The following is a 15,999-nucleotide window of genomic DNA, read 5'->3' on the forward strand; positions in this document are numbered from 1 at the left end:
TCATTATACAGTTTTATTGGAACACAGCCACGCTTATTTGTTCACACATTGTCTATGGCTGCCTTTGCATATAATGGCAGAATTGAGTAGTTGCAACAGACATTGTATGGCCTACAGTTCCTAAACTATTTACTTTCTGGCCCTTGACAGAAATGGTTTGCCAGCCCCTGCTCCAAGCATTTCTCTTTGTTTTCACTCCTCACCCAAGATGGTGTATCAGCTAGTAGGTGGTGTAGTGATTTTCCAGATTTGGAGCCATAGCACAGAGCCCCCAGCTCTGGTTTGGTACGCAGACTAGCCCTGATCCAGCTTGTTTTTTTCTGTGCTAAATGAGAGTCTTTCCAGCATGAGTTCAGGCTGCTAACAGAGTTTAATTTGTAGTGAATTGAAATTGAACCTTACAGGCCTGAGCCCTCTAGGCTTTAAACACATGGGACATTCAGGCCAAACATTCTTCTAGGCACTGATACTCTTCTTGAACATCCCCTCCAGTGATCTTTTAGCCTGAACTACATCTCTTCCTGGAGAGACCCACACCAGATCTAAACAGTAGTAATGGCTAGAACATTTCTTCTCACGCTAAATCTGTTTCCCTTTGTAGTCTATTCATGAATCCCAATTCCACACTCGCAACCACAGAATATGAACTTCTCCCACACTGCCACCTTCTTAATATTTCAAGACAACTATCAGATGGGTAGCCTCTCCTCAATGGTTAAATCCCCGGTTCCGTGAACCAATGCTCAGATAAGATTTTGAGTCCCTTGCGATCCTACTCACCTTACTCTGAGTATATTCCAGTTTGTCTTCATAGTCTAGGTGTGGTCTGTAAGTAGAGATGTTTTTGCTTTTATTAATGCCAACTGGACTTAGTATTACCTTGGAAATAAATATCTCTGGTTTTCTGGATATACCAACAGATCGCATGCTTTCTTAAATGAGACATGTAAGCTTTACGACATTTCTTTTCTTTAGTTGATTATATACTTTGTCCCATAGGTAATGGCTGATGGTAGTGTATCAACTATGCTATGTGAAAACAATTTGGAAGATGATCCAAATGAAAAAACTGAAGGCTATGATAGTTTATCATCTACTCACGTTTATAAGAATCATCTGCAAATCTATGGTGAACATGTACCCAGGTAGCATGATAAAAATAATACCATGACCTTTATTTAAAATTTTAAGTTTCAGGAGCATTTTAACTGAATACTTCACGCGATTCAATTTTATTGCTTCAAATAGGTTTTTTGTCATTTATGCTGATGGATCAGGAGCGGAACTTCTTCGAGACAGGGACATAGAAGAATACCTATCCTTGGCATACGGGGAATCAACTACTGTAGTTCTCCAGGAGCCAATACAAGAACAGCCAGGTGGGGAATCCAGAATGTCTGGAAGTCATTGTGTCTCCTTACCAGCATCCAGCCCCCTTATCCAGTCCACCCCCACGTCATCTCTACTTTCTCCCTTTCTCTCCCTTTTCAACTCTACTTGCCACATCGCCATGTCAACCTGTTTATACAGCTACTTATGCTCACTCCAAGCTTTATCTGGGCATCAATGTATGTAAACTGTATATAAGCCCCTCTCCTACCTGTAAGCAGATCTGAATTGAATCGGAGTTTAGGTACGGTAGGCATGTATCTATGATCCTATTTATGTGTTCCTTTCATCTGGCTAGGGGAAAAAAAAAAAAAAAGAAAAGTGAGATATCACTTGTAAGTTCCTTTTTTTTTTGAAGGTGTTGCCTTGATGAACTTAATATATTAAGAAAAGAAAATACGTTTGATATGTGAGTTAGAAAGTCAGCCTGAAATATAAGATAAGTTATATATATAATTATATTTATTGCGTATTTATACTGTTCTCATCAATTTCAAAGAAATCAGTGTGTGGCTAAGGGTTTGAGATACGTATTGCATTAAGAAAGCATCATCGAGGGGCGCCTGGGTGGCGCAGTCGGTTAAGCGTCCGACTTCAGCCAGGTCACGATCTCGCGGTCTGTGAGTTCGAGCCCCGCGTCAGGCTCTGGGCTGATGGCTCGGAGCCTGGAGCCTGTTTCCGATTCTGTGTCTCCCTCTCTCTCTGCCCCTCCCCCGTTCATGCTCTGTCTCTCTCTGTCCCAAAAATAAATAAAAAACGTTGAAAAAAAAATTTTAAAAAATAAATAAATAAATAAAAAGAAAGCATCATCGGTGTATGTTATATGTGTATTTAAACAGATATAAACGTGCATATTATCTGTGAATGAAACCAATGGATTGTGCTTAGGTTTATGTTTTGTCTTTTCTCTGGTGGTATATACTTTGCACTCATTTACGAATATGCCTGCATCTGCGCACTTATATCTTTTAGTGTATCAATGCACGTGTGCGTGATAAAATAAACTTTGTTCTTTGTGAATATGGGGAGTGGGGTGCTCTGATTGGTTGTGCAAGGCTTCATCACAAATTGCCCTGTTAGTTATTTAGCATCTAGATAACCCAGCATGTGCCAAACACACTGGCTGGGTGTTAGGAATACAGTGTGAGCTAAGACAGCGTGGACCCTGCTTTCATAGTGCTTAGAGTTTAATGAGAGGATAGGCATTAATTACATAGTCACACAATAACTGTGATTGTGTGATTATAAATTGGGGTAAGGTCTGTGAAGGAAAGGAATATGGTTCTATGAGAGCATTAACAGAGGAACCTGCTGTAGTCTACAAGGCTTCCCTGAAGACACTGGCACCAAGAGCTGGTGGATAAGTAGCAGCTAATTAAAATAGGAGGGAGAGGCTTCTTGGAAGAGACAGTACAAAGCAGAAAGCAAAAAGCCTTGGAGAACCGGGAGGAAAATGCTGAAGTGGCCAGGGCACAGAAGGAGGGGGTAGTGCAAGTTAGGGCAGGGTGAGAAAACACCGAGGACTCGGGTTTGTCCTATGAACAGCGGGAAGTCAAAGAAGAGTTTAAACCATGGACTAACATTATCAGTCACTCTGACCGCTAGCGGGAGGTTCACTCGCAGAGTAGAGCTGGGTAGAAAAGCTAGTTGTTGCTCTAGCCCAGAACAGCATCTCTCAGAGGCAGATGATCCAAGGTAGGTCAGTGGGTAAGCTCAAGTGAACCGACAGGACTTGGAGGTGGTTTTTGAAGAATAGTAAGGTGTCAATGAATAATTCCAGGTGATCTAAACCCAGTCTCTAGGTGTTACAGTGGCCAAAAGCCTTACTTTACTTGTTAGATTGTAAGCTTCTTAAGCATAATCACTATGTCTCACTTATCAAGAAGCTCGCTGAATTTAGTGAAAACCTATTGAATTCTCAGAATGTATTTGATAGAGAAATGATCCACTGATAACTCTCTTTGAACCAGGTGCCCTGAGCATCACTGTCCTTCGCCCTTTCTGTAAAGCATCACCATGGCTAATGAAGAAAGAATTAGATACAATTGTTCCTCCGAATCTCCAGTCAAGGTCATGGGAGATGTTTCCCTCAGTCGAGGTATAAATTTTTTCTGCTGCAGAGTCACTACACTATTGCACATCTATTTCATCAATGGATTGGAGTCTCCAGTCTTCTCCCATATATTCGTATATTTTCATTCTTACATAAACTGTTAATGGGCTTGGGAGTTTTATATTTGAAGACTTTTAACATTTGTAGATTTTGGAGAAATATACCTGACTAGCTTTATTTCTTTTAGCCTGTGTTGCAGGCTCAAACGTCTTCCTATAGTATGGAAATACCCACTCTAAGTAACACGTGTTATACCTCTCCTATCATGGAATTACTGATACTATGCAATACAGAAAACTTTCCTTCTCTCATTTCTTATTTGTTAGTTTTAACACCCAACTTCAGGTCTCCTTTTTTGCCTAATTTACTAATGCACGAACTGAAGCATGTAAGAATGATGTGAAGGATTATACAAAGGATACGCAACTACAATGATAAAAAGTAAACGTTGTGATTATGTCAAATTAGAGAAGCTCCATCGAAAGTCTTTTTAAAGAATGGAAGAAAAGGTCTTAGAGATCTTGAGCAAGAATCATGAAGTCCTACACCTTGCAAGACTTGACACTTGATTTTGCAAGCCATTTGTGTAATAGGCCCAGTATATTGTTAGATGATAAATTATTAGATCAATGAGGACATTGACAATATGATCAGAGAGACATTCACGTGTTAGGTGGGGAGGCCAACGTTTTTTGGTTTATGATGATTTTTGTTCCCCTGCACAACCTTGTAATAGCAAGGGCACAGACAATGAACACTTAAGGTAACAAAGACCTCTGAGCCCTATTTTTTAATTTGGCAGCTATAACCAACACGATGAGTGAAAAGTATCTGAATTCTAGTCCTGAGTCTACCAATTGTTAATGTGGGATAGGGGACAAGCCACACTGGACCTCTACTTCCATATCTGAAAAATAGAAAGGCCACACCAAATGACTCACTAAGGCTATATCCAGGTTGAAAGTAGTGCTTCATGACAAATAACATGCCACATCTGAGATTAATGAAAGAAGTTTATTCTCTTTCTCTGCAACTCCTATGGCTCTGGCCGTCTATGCCCAGTCACAGTGGCCCAGCCCAGGCAAGCCCCTCAGGGTTATCACTGACCAGACATCAGAATGAATAGCAGTTTACAATGGAGGACATCAGGCACGCTACAGGACGTAGGGCATCAAAGCACACTACTCCTGAAAATCAATTACAAGGGTAACATAAAGCTGTGAGTCTAATCCGAGGCAGAACATATGTACCCCAAGAGACCCTGGGAAGACTCTGGAGGCATGCTTAATCTAGAGTGAGCTCAGAGACCACTCAGATCTATGGGATGATTTTTCTCTCTCAAAGAATCTCTCTGAGGTCAAAATGAACATGAAACCAGAAAGTGAAAGCCTGATTATTCCAGATGTCTTGGGCTGCTTGTGGGTAATAAGCAACAGTGCATTTATGCATTTTTCATAAGCTAGGCTACATTTCCATGATGCGACATTGCTTACTACTCCCCAAATGCTATCCAGTGGGACAGCACTGGATAATGCTACAGGATTTTAATATATCCAAGTTCCTGGTAACGCATATAAAGAGGAAAGCGTGCCCAGTTCTCTTACCAATTTCCCTTCTATTTGAGAAACATTTTGGGAGCAGGGACCGTATGTTTTTGACCACCGTATTCTCTAACGAGTGGTTCCTAGCATCGTGTCTACATAATAAGGACTCAGTTTAAAAAAAAAAAAAAGCGAAAACATTCTGATTTTTTTGGTGCTTGTTTTGCTTCGTTTTGTTAACAGAAGAAGACTCCTGGACCTCCATTTGGCACTCAGATTTGGAAGGGCCTTGACATTGGGTCCAAACAGCTAGCAAGTGCGCCGGCCCCTATACTCAAGAGCCCCAGTGTTCTACAGATGCGCCAGTTCACCCAGCACGAGGTCATAAAAGAGGAGGTGAAGCAAAAGCTGCAGATTTCCCTTAAGGTAATGGAATCCGGGTCACCCAACCCAGAGGAATCAGCGACAGGGCAATCATTCCTCTTGGTTTCCTGAGGAATCTGAAATTATGTCACTGTACCAATATTTATCTAATGCGACAAAGGAATGTCAATTTTCCAGAGGGTAGGAGGTTGAGAAGTAGAAAATACTCAATGGTTCCCAGAAGGTATAGGAAGTATTGAGACCCTAAGGCACTGAAAAGATAGGTAACTTTTATATACGATTGCTATATAGTGTCCTCCTTCCCTCTTACTGTATGGGGAACTGGCTTTGTGACCTCTGGAAAAAAAGTACAGCTGCTTATTAATCTGCTACTTGTCCATGGAAGAAAAGGATTGTTGGTTTTCGGAAATGGTCTAAGAATTTGTAAATATATAGTTAATTGTGCACATCGTATCTATAGCATCTTCCTGTCTAGTTTGTCAACTGTCTCTGAACAGGATTATATATGTTTTGTTTATGGTTATATACCCAGCACCTGGCATACAGCGGGGGACGATTTATTTATGAAAATAGATGTTTATGGAAAAAGTAAAGTGTATTTCTCTTGGAAGCCAAGGCATAGACTAAGCCTAAACTTACATTCATAGACAGAATCATAAAGACTATCCTTGGAAAGGACTCTAGAAACCATCTAACCCAAGTCCGTACATTTTATTGATGAGGACACCGGAGCACAGAGCTAGAAGATGGGTCTCTGTGGCATCTCCATATAGTTCTAAGATCTTGTGGCCCTCAGGCTTTGTTTTTGGACATTTCAGGTCTTTGCTCATTAATGTAATCAAGGAAAAGGTTTTCCAGATTGCTCGACCAGTAACTGGTTTGTTGAGCACTGGGAACTTACATACTCTTACCTTTTCAGTAGTATTTCAAGTTGATGTTCACAGTTTTGGTGTTTCTGCCTCGTTTCGGTTTTTTATTGATTTATTTTATTCCGCTGACTTAGGATTATATAAACCATATTCTAAAGAAAGAAGATGAGCTACAGGAAATGACGGTTAAGGATTCCAGAACCGAGGAGGAAAGAGGCAATGCTGCAGATCTCCTCAAGCTCGTCATGGTGAGAAGGAAATGTTTTCAGTACCAATGTTTTCACTGTTGTTTCAATATCAGGTGCTTCAAGACAAAATATTACACCTCATAGCTGTTTCTGCCACTTCCATGGAACATTCGCCTTCCCTCCCTATAATTTCTTATTTCTGGGGAAAATCTGATTCCTCATGGATTGAATTTTCCAAAAGCTTCTTAGGCCCTTCCTTAAACTGTATATAATTCTGAAGGCTCTTAAATAAAAGTTTATACTGTCTTCAGAGAAAATGATGTTTATTGAAATGTGGAATGAATTAGTGAATGAAGGAGGAAGGAGGAAGAAAAAGGAATTTCTACAACTTGAAATGATTTGCATTTTTAAAAATTCTGTTGTGTGGAAGGAATGACTACAAAAAATCAAATACATTTTGTACTGGCATTAAAAAATGAATTCATTTGATAGTAATTTTCCATGAAGAATGCTGTAAAACCGAGTGAATTTGTATGTAATATAATCATCATCATTAAGGAATTCTATCTTCATTTCAGTCGTTCCCTAAAATGGAAGAAACTACAAAAAGTCATGTAACTGAAGGTAACTACATATTTTTCTGCAAAATATTTAAAAATCTTAAATATCCTTCTCAGTCATTCCTTTGTCTGATAGCAAAGTACCATGTATATATATATTTCTGTTGTCATATTGGCCATGTTGTATTATAATTACTTATTTATGTATTTTTTCAGCCTACATTGTGAAACATGGCTGCATCTAATTTATCTTTAACTTTCATTTGTTGAATGAAAACAGTTGACATTTGACTTTTATGTTAACCTCAGCATGTATTTCCAACATACCTAAGACAGAAGAGGGAAACAACCAACCATTCAACACTCTCCCCCAACACACACACACACACACACACACAGAACTTTTGAGCAACTACACAGTTACCACCAAAACCTTGCACTATTTTACACTGAATATATAGCTCAAGCAGTCTACCCTTGGAAAATATCCTCATTCAAAGCATATTTATTTGGAGAATATATAGCCCCAGCGAACTTAGTTATATGATTTCATAGTTCACAGCAGACAAGCAGGGAAGCATTTGGTGGTTTGGGCTTTTCTTTTCCTTTTCTATTTTGGTTGTATTACAAAGGTCAGAAACTGGCAGCCATAAGCTTCATTTAGCCCACAGATGTGTTTTATGTGTCCCCCACAGGGTTGGCTTACACAGTTATTTTTATCTGACTTTCCATCTCTTGAAATGTGACATTACCGCATGGTGACATTTGGCTGAAGATGATTAAAGCTGCCCCTTTAGAATGACCACAAACAGAAGAATCCGTTACAGCCCATCGCGGCCACTCTGTTGTCACTCTTTTATCTGGGCAGCCCATTAAGCTATGGTTGTCAGATTTAGCAAATAAAAATACAGAAGGCTCAGTTACATTTGAATTTCAGGTACACAATAAGTAATCTTTCAGTATAAGTTCTATTGAATGTTCTATTTGGGACATACTTATACCAAAAAACTATTTGTTGTCCATCTGGAGTTCAAAGTTAACTGGATGCCCTATACTTTATCCGGTAACTGTACGTGGCAGCATTTGAATTTGTGGTCTCTGGTCTGAGGGGTACAATCACCATCGAGGTAAATGTGCAGGTTGCCTAATAATGAAGAGCAAACGAAACATATTTTCAAACATATAAACAAACCAGCAAACAAACAGGGTCTTGCATAGTTACAGCCGCAATATTAGTGGTGGTGATTTTAAGTCAATGCTCCCCAAACTATTTCCCGAAACACTAGTCTATGAAATGGCTGCACCAAAAATGAACTTTATGATAAAGTAAGTTTGGATAATGCTGCATATTTCCTTATTTTTTAGAGAGCCACAGTGTATACTAAGTCCTACAGTAGCAAAACATATTTAACCTTGTATAAATCAGTATTTCCCAAGCTCAGATAGAACACGGAAACTTTTTTTTTTTTAATCTTTGTTAACATCCCACTGAGATCATGATCTGAGGAATAAACTCAGAATAACTGCCTGGATTATCAAACAACCATTGTATTATGTTAATATACTTAGATTCAGACCCTTAGTTTTTTTTTTTTTAGAAAAACATTTTCAGTAAGATGGTTAATTTTTTTTAAAGTTTTGGTGTTTCAGATATGAAGAAATTCAGTTAGGTAAAACACTGATTCCCCAAATGATGTGGGATGAATGAGATGTCACTACATTCTACATTTTGGCAGTAAGATGTGTGTTCTCTAATGGAATATTTGATAAAAGTGGTCTGGTTTACTGTTATACTACAGTTTGGTCAGGGAAATTCTAGTAAACACTTGATAGATTAAATATAAGCTCTTAGAAAACCTCTCAAGTGAGTCACCAGGCACCGATTGTGTGTTGTGCCATAAAGATGTGAGGATAAATTTAAATGCATCTATTTTTAAAGTTGCAGCCCACCTAACCGATTTATTCAAGCAATCATTGCCTACCGCTCCGGAATGTCTGCCAGAGACAACTGATACAGATTTCTTTAAAAGGAAATGGAGGTAAGCAGATCCCTTAATGCGTTCCAATTAGTATTAAGCATACAGTGATTGAGGAAATGGAGAGCCGTGCATCATAACTCGGGGTGACTATATCAATGCATCCTCAGCCTTTCATCTCCTACATTGCCAACAATTTATCACACAGTAGAGGTTTTTCTTTTATTGTTTGTAAGCTGAGAGCCTTGCCCTTTTTCATCATACTTTCCTTTCATGCAGGCAAACAACAAAAGGAAAGCACTGGAAAGAAAAGTTGGAACATAAGAGGTAATTCTATCTTGAAGCACGGTATCCATAAGCATGTGAAAATGGCCAGTTTTGTAGAGTCAGGAATCTTAGAGTGGGCTAGGTTGAAAAGTCCTACCACCTGGGCTCCCTGCCGTTGTCTGAATTTCTTCTACATTTTTGCCAAGTGGCTACTCAGCTGACGAGTGAGGCTGTCACTATCTCCAGGGGAAGCCCGTTTGACCCTCATGCAGATCCTCTCCTTTTTGTAAGCAAGAAAGTTCTCAGGTATTCTCTGCGCTGTGGCAATTCAAATATACTAATAAATATTCTAGAACTTAAGAGACTAGTTATAAACATTCAAGGATTCTTCTAACTCAGTGAAGAATGTGTTCCAGGCATTATGTGCTTTTCGTTCCTAGCCAAAGATACCACCCCGTGAGGAAAGGGACCCCGTGAGAAAAGGGACCCCATGAGGAAAGGGAGCCAGATGTATTTACTGAGAATCTAGTGGTACATATGGTAGAATTGCACACATTTGCATGACTCCTCTCCACAATGACTGGAGGAAGGATGAAGATTCTTCTTCAAAAAAAATGCCTGGGTTACCCTGTAGAATGTATGGGAGAAGTGGTGAGATAGGATGTTGCATCTCATGGGCCACCCCTGTATTCAAGGTCAAACTAGAAGGTATACATTGTCTCATGGAATATCCCTGATTTCTAGACCAATGACAATGATTGCCTGTGGGGAAGCCGACCGAGAGGTTAGGGGACAGTGTGGGATGGAGACTTCCTTTTTATTGCATACTCTTTAATCCTTTTTTCATTATGCGTCTGTGTTATCCATTCACATTTTTAAAGTTCTTGAAACATGAACACTTTCAGATTTTAACCCACAGGTAGATGCTGGCAAGCCAGTGAAAGTTTTTGAAGAAGAAAGTGAAACGCATAATCAGATTTGTGTCATTGAAAGAGGAGTTTTGGCAGCGTGGAAAATGCGTTTGGGGAGGAGGGTTAAGGAATGAGAAGGTCTCAGGGGCACGGAAGGTGAGCCACAAAAAGGTCAGGTTCCGTGGAAGAATCAGAAAGGTGAATGCAGAGAGGAATTGGAGGTTATCAACTGGAGGACTTATTCTTTTGTGAGAACGGTTCCTGTCAAGGCAGTAGCCTCACTGCCATAGATTGATGATGAATCAGGTGAGGCAGTAGAGATAAGATAATGTAATGGGAAATTAAAGTTGTTTCAGTAAGATGCTATTTTGATTCGGGCAGTATTTCCTGACAGGCCAGCTAGTATGAGAGAAAGGACACTAGTGTTAGAGTCAGCAGACCGAGAGTCAGTTCCAACTTGGTTACGTACAGATGCATGATGTCAGCTGGTCGTGCTTATTTTTTAGAGAGCCACGGTGTACCCTAGGTCCTACGGTAACAAAACGTGTTCTACCTTGTAAAAATCAGCATTTCCCAATTTACTGATTTCCATCAGTAAAACGTACCTCAGGAATTCAGTTTGCTCATCTGAAACAGGAGGGTGTTGGGCCGCCTAATATCGGAGGTATCTCAGCCCACACATTGGGCAGCTAACAGTTGACTAGCGTTTGCACTTATCAAGGTTATGGGCTCAGAGGCAGGCAACCTGGGTTTTAATTCACACTTCACCTCTTACTGGTTATGTGATTCAAGGTAGGTTACTTAGCTTTTCTATACCTTGGGGTTTTTTGACCAATAAAAGGGGCATAATAAGAGTAACTCATGGAGTTATTACAAGATTAAACGTGTAAAGCACTTTGTAAAATTTCTGGCATGTGAGAAGCACTTAAAAATGAGAACTATTTCAGATAAGATGAGGTCCAGCTACACTTAACAGACAACCCCCCAAATCAGTGCTTTTACAAGAAAGAAGTTTATCTTTCCTGATGTCAAAGAAGTCAGAAGTGGTGCATGACTTCCATCCTCCAGTTTGCCTCATGGTTGTAAAATCACTGCCACAACTCTAGCCATTCCATCCATATTTCAGGAAGTAGGAAAAGAGGTGAGGCAAGGACAAAGGGAAAGCCTCCCAGCTGAGTTAGATCTCTTTAAAGGCTATCTGGAGTCTTACCCAGTGATGTCAGCTTACTAGTTACTGGCCTTCCCTATATATATAGGAAAGGCTGGGAAGTGAAGTCTTCAGCCTTCTAGTCTTTCGAGGTCTATCGCCTCCCCAACAGAGAGTTCTGATACTGGAAAGACAATGAGCAGAATTATCATGATTGTTTTTATTTTACTTTGTAATCACTGATCACACTATTCACAAACCACTCCTGAGGTTTTGGTTTTAGTTTCTGTTACCCTTGCTACTGAAATCATGGAAATTGGTAGAATCAAGCTGGCCTTTAAACCTCAGAGAATTGAAAGACACGAAAAAAGGTCAACCGTGTGTATTTTAGTCTTTTGAGATCAACTGTAAAACCAAACTCCCACCTGGTATCATTATTTCTTATCTTAAATGAAAGCTGATTTTTGAAGTAAGGAATGTGACTGATTCTAGAAAGAGCAGAAAATGAACCAAAGCCAGCTGACCAAAAAAAAATTGTCCGATGAGTTCTTATCCGTTTTATTGTTAGCGATCCCATTTTCTGCAGGATTTAAAGGTAAAACACAAGCGAATAACATTGTAAAACATTCTGTCTTCTTTTGCATCGTTATGGAAATATCAACCAGGAAGGATATTGAAACCACACAAAATTACCTAATGGAAATTAGGAACAAAGTAATATCACCCTACTTCAACTTGGAAATGAGCAAGTTATGTCAGTCTAAGGTAATTGAACGTAATTAACAACAATTAAGTAAGAATCTTTATAGAGATTGATGCAATGCATGTGTTATTATGTAACCTACCTTTCCTGATGTTTCTTTCCTTCATCAGCCCAGCTGACTAACTTTACCTTTCAAATCCACGTCCTCAAGAGCATTTGAGAGGGAAAACTAATTTCAGGTCTTGCCAATTTATTACTACCACTCCAACTTCATACCTTGCATTATCACTATTAATCACCCTCTTTCATCTATTTCAAGTCCTTTTGGGGGTTGAATTCTCCCCACTTTTATCCCATAAATTCCATTTTGAAGTTTTTATCCCATTAAGATTTCTGCATCCATCAGCTGCTGAAACAGCACTAAATTACTGTGAGTTCTTGGAAGCCCGAGGAGACAGAGCACTCCCATGAAACCTTGGAACTTTTCAGCAAAGTGAATATCCTCATGTGTTTAGAGCTTGTTGCATTTCTATGGATGTTCCAGATGCTATTATTAACCGGAAGCTGCCTGAGAAGTTACAGGAAGTTAGGACAGAATGACCAAATCTAGAATTGAGTTGAACGGTCTCTTGAAAAACTTTCAGTTTCAGAGCCTTAAAAAAGAAAAATGGTTTCATCATTGCTCTTCAACTTAACATGCTTGTGGAGGGTGCCTTCCAGGCATGCATAAGTCTAAAGTAAGTCTTTTGGATTTCTCTTTCAGTTTCATTATCTGGATACGCTTTCCAAAAACTTGCCTCCTTTTCCAAAGACAGCGGAAGATGCAGACGAAACAGCTGTTCAGAAAACATCCGATCTTCCTCCAGGTAATGTGTTTCTGTAGCTTCCTGTTCCTGTCACTGAACTTAAATGAGGAATGCCTAACAATGAATGGCCTCTTAGGACATAACTATTTCCTACCGCCTCTTGTCTCAGTAACGGCTGATGGCATAACCTATTGTGACTTGTGTATTACAAATTTGGCTGAGTTATATGAAGAAGCCAAGATACAAATCGAATTTAGTTTTCCTCCAGTGTGCTTAAAATTTACCTAAGAATATTTAGAAGACCTGACTGATTTATAAGTCAAGGGAGTAATGAAAGTTTGGAGGAGAACAGGCCAGACACACAGGCTCGAGGTATCAGCTCACATAATACCTGATAATAAGGAGGAAAATGTGTCTTTATAGTGAAGAGATAGGCCATTTTCCAGCGCAACCAAGTGATCAAACTTCTAGCAATTATGACAGCCTAGCATTAAGTGCTCTCTCATATAATACAATATGAAGTGCCTCGGACCTATATAGAATTCTTGCCAAGATCAGTAACCTAAATTTAACCAAGAGAAAACAATCAGACAAGTCCAGAATGTAGACATTCTAGGAGACGACTGTCCTGGACCCTTCAAAAAAAAGTGTCATTAAAAGAAAAAAGATGGGATGATTGTTGTATACTGAAAGACACTAGAGAGGCATCTAAACTACCTGCAATACATAAACTTTGGAAGCCGAGTTGAGAAAAATAAACAGCTATCAAAGATCTTTTGGAGCAACTGTACAAGTCTGGAGTAGGGGACTGTTAGTTGGGGGCATTGTGGAATTTTTCTGAGTTTTCTTGGGTGTGATGATGGATGTGTAGAACAAGGTCTCCTTTTCCAGAGATGCATGTTGGAGAATTTAGGGATGAAATGCAACTTAGTGCTTCTTTTTCATAAACTGGGTAGTGAAAATTCCCCCACAGAGGAATTTTCTACTGCACAATGCCATACCAGAGGTTCGGCTGCCTGGAATGAGCACAGCCAAAGAAAACATCTGATTACCACAGAGTCTGCAAAGCAAAGATTAAGGCTGGAAAAATGACTCGGAAACAAAATGGGGAGAAATCAGAGACGAAGGCTGATGGTGCTGGTGCCCACCTGTTCCCAGGCAGACAACTGTAATCAATGAAGCCTATTGTCCCCTTGAAAGGGGGCGAGGCCACAGGTTTCTCAACAATCCTCCAGGCAGCAACCACCATTCAGCCAGGGTGGCCCACATGCAAGTTGAAATGTACTATTTGCATCCCCAGTCCTTGATAGATGTATTTTAAATGTGTTTCATGTTGCACTGATTATTCTTAGAGAGACGCGTCTTAATAAAGAGCTACATTATCATAATAATGAATGGATTCAAGATTGGAAACTTTAAAAACAAAAATCACAGCTCAGTTACTCTTGCCAGGTAAAAGTAGGCTAAATTACTTGGCTTCTGCTGCATAACCCAACCAAGATAATTACTGTGTTGCCTTGCGGAACCATCTAGCTCCTGGGGAGTGCGTTCCTTGCAGATACCACCCTGTTGATGGCAAACGTGGCATCATATCATGACGAATCCTTGCCTCTTAAAAGCTTTCTTCCATTTAGTCGTTCTAAAGGCAGGGGTGTAGGGAGCACCTTGTTTGCTGTAAAGAAGAATACAAACATCAGTAGTCCTTATCTCATTGACCAGAGTATCACTTTATAATATTTGTTTGGGGCTTTCTAGGTTCCCAGTCAGAAACAGTTTCAGGACAGGAGTCCCCACAAACACCGAGTGTTCCAAAACTCAAGAGTTTTGTAGATGCCAAGGAGTCTGCTGACCAGAACCAAACTGAAAATTTGGCAAAACCTATTGAAGGTATGGCAGTCATTTGCTTTATCTCATTCTTTCTCGAAACTGAATGTTACCTCTTTTTGGAGGACGGAAGATGACACTGGGAGCGGAGGGTCTGGTTGGCGGTTACAGAAAAAATTCCAGTGGGTCACAGAGCCCAGAACTAAAGCACTTTGTAAGGCTTCTTCGCACATCAAAGTATCGCAAAAAATGTTTTGAGAATGATTGCAAGTCCTAGATTGAAAGGAAAAAATGGCAAATATGTATTAGACGGTTATTATATTTTATTTCTTTATTATATATAATTATTTATTTTAATTAATTTATTACATTATATTATTTGATTTTATCCCTCGTGGATCTGAGAGCTTGCAATATTTACTAAATGTCAGGAACCTGGTAGCTTTTTTTGAGCAGCCAGTAATTTGGTGGTTGGACTCATATTTACCCACCTTTTCAGGTACTTTCTTGGTCTGCAGGTGCTAGAAGAGAAACATAAAGTGTAGTCTCTATTTATACAGCACACCATCTCATTTGTAGCAGAAATTAAAGTATGGAATAATACAAAATAGTTGTGATTACAGTGGAATCACACTGATTTCACTGAAGTTAATTCAACTTTATGGCTGGTCAGTAAAAAAAAGAAAAACAGAGTATTTAAAATTGTGTAGATGAATTTGCACCCGTTTACTCCTGTGGACATGGTCCATTTTGAGGGGGGCACTTGTTGGGATGAGCACTGGGTGTTGTACGTAAGCAATGAATCACAGGAATCTACCCCCAAAACCAAGAGCAACATACACTGTATGTTAGCTAACTTGACAATAAATTATACTAAAAAACAAAACAAAACAGAAAGTGAGATGGGAATCGGACAAGAGGTCTTAGTTTTACCTCTCCCAGAGGGAGCATCTTGCTACCTCTATGAGTGACTTAAGGGATTTACCTTACACATGCCTTTTGCCTTCCTGATTTCGAAGTTATCTCTTCTGGGGCGCCTGGGGGAGGTTCAGTCGGTTAAGCGTCCGACTTCGGCTCAGGTCATAATCTCACCATCCGTGAGTTCGAGCCCCCTGTCGGGCTCTGTGCCGACAGCTCGGAGCCTGGAGCTTGCTCTGGATTCTGTGTCCCCGCCTCTCTGTGCCCCTCCCCCACTCGTGCTCTGTCTCGCTCTGTCTCCCAAAAATAAATAAATGTTAAAAAAATAAAAATAAGTAAATTTAAGGTTATCTCTTCTATAAAGTTTATTCATCTAGTGGACAATTTACTCAATGCCCACTGT

The 15,999-nt window shown here is 39.8% G+C and overlaps 1 protein-coding gene across 4 annotated transcripts in view; it reads left to right on the forward strand.

Annotated features, from left to right (window-relative positions):
• SPAG17 (sperm associated antigen 17) overlaps window positions 1-15,999 on the forward strand; it is a 239,057-nt gene that overhangs the window by 174,673 nt on the left and 48,385 nt on the right. For 3 of the 4 annotated variants that reach the window (XM_060626305.3, XM_060626304.3, XM_060626306.3), the window contains exons 33-43: window positions 1,000-1,145; window positions 1,249-1,379; window positions 3,360-3,487; window positions 5,287-5,469; window positions 6,431-6,544; window positions 7,063-7,108; window positions 8,984-9,083; window positions 9,300-9,347; window positions 12,011-12,110; window positions 12,812-12,914; window positions 14,610-14,741. In XM_060626305.3, the coding sequence (XP_060482288.3) occupies window positions 1,000-1,145; window positions 1,249-1,379; window positions 3,360-3,487; window positions 5,287-5,469; window positions 6,431-6,544; window positions 7,063-7,108; window positions 8,984-9,083; window positions 9,300-9,347; window positions 12,011-12,110; window positions 12,812-12,914; window positions 14,610-14,741 (1,231 nt within the window). The other variant, XM_060626307.3, reaches the window with a different exon arrangement.

Source organism: Panthera onca, chromosome C1 (genome assembly GCF_046562875.1).
Source record: "Panthera onca isolate mPanOnc1 chromosome C1, mPanOnc1 haplotype 2, whole genome shotgun sequence".
NCBI classification, from domain to species: domain Eukaryota; kingdom Metazoa; phylum Chordata; class Mammalia; order Carnivora; family Felidae; genus Panthera; species Panthera onca.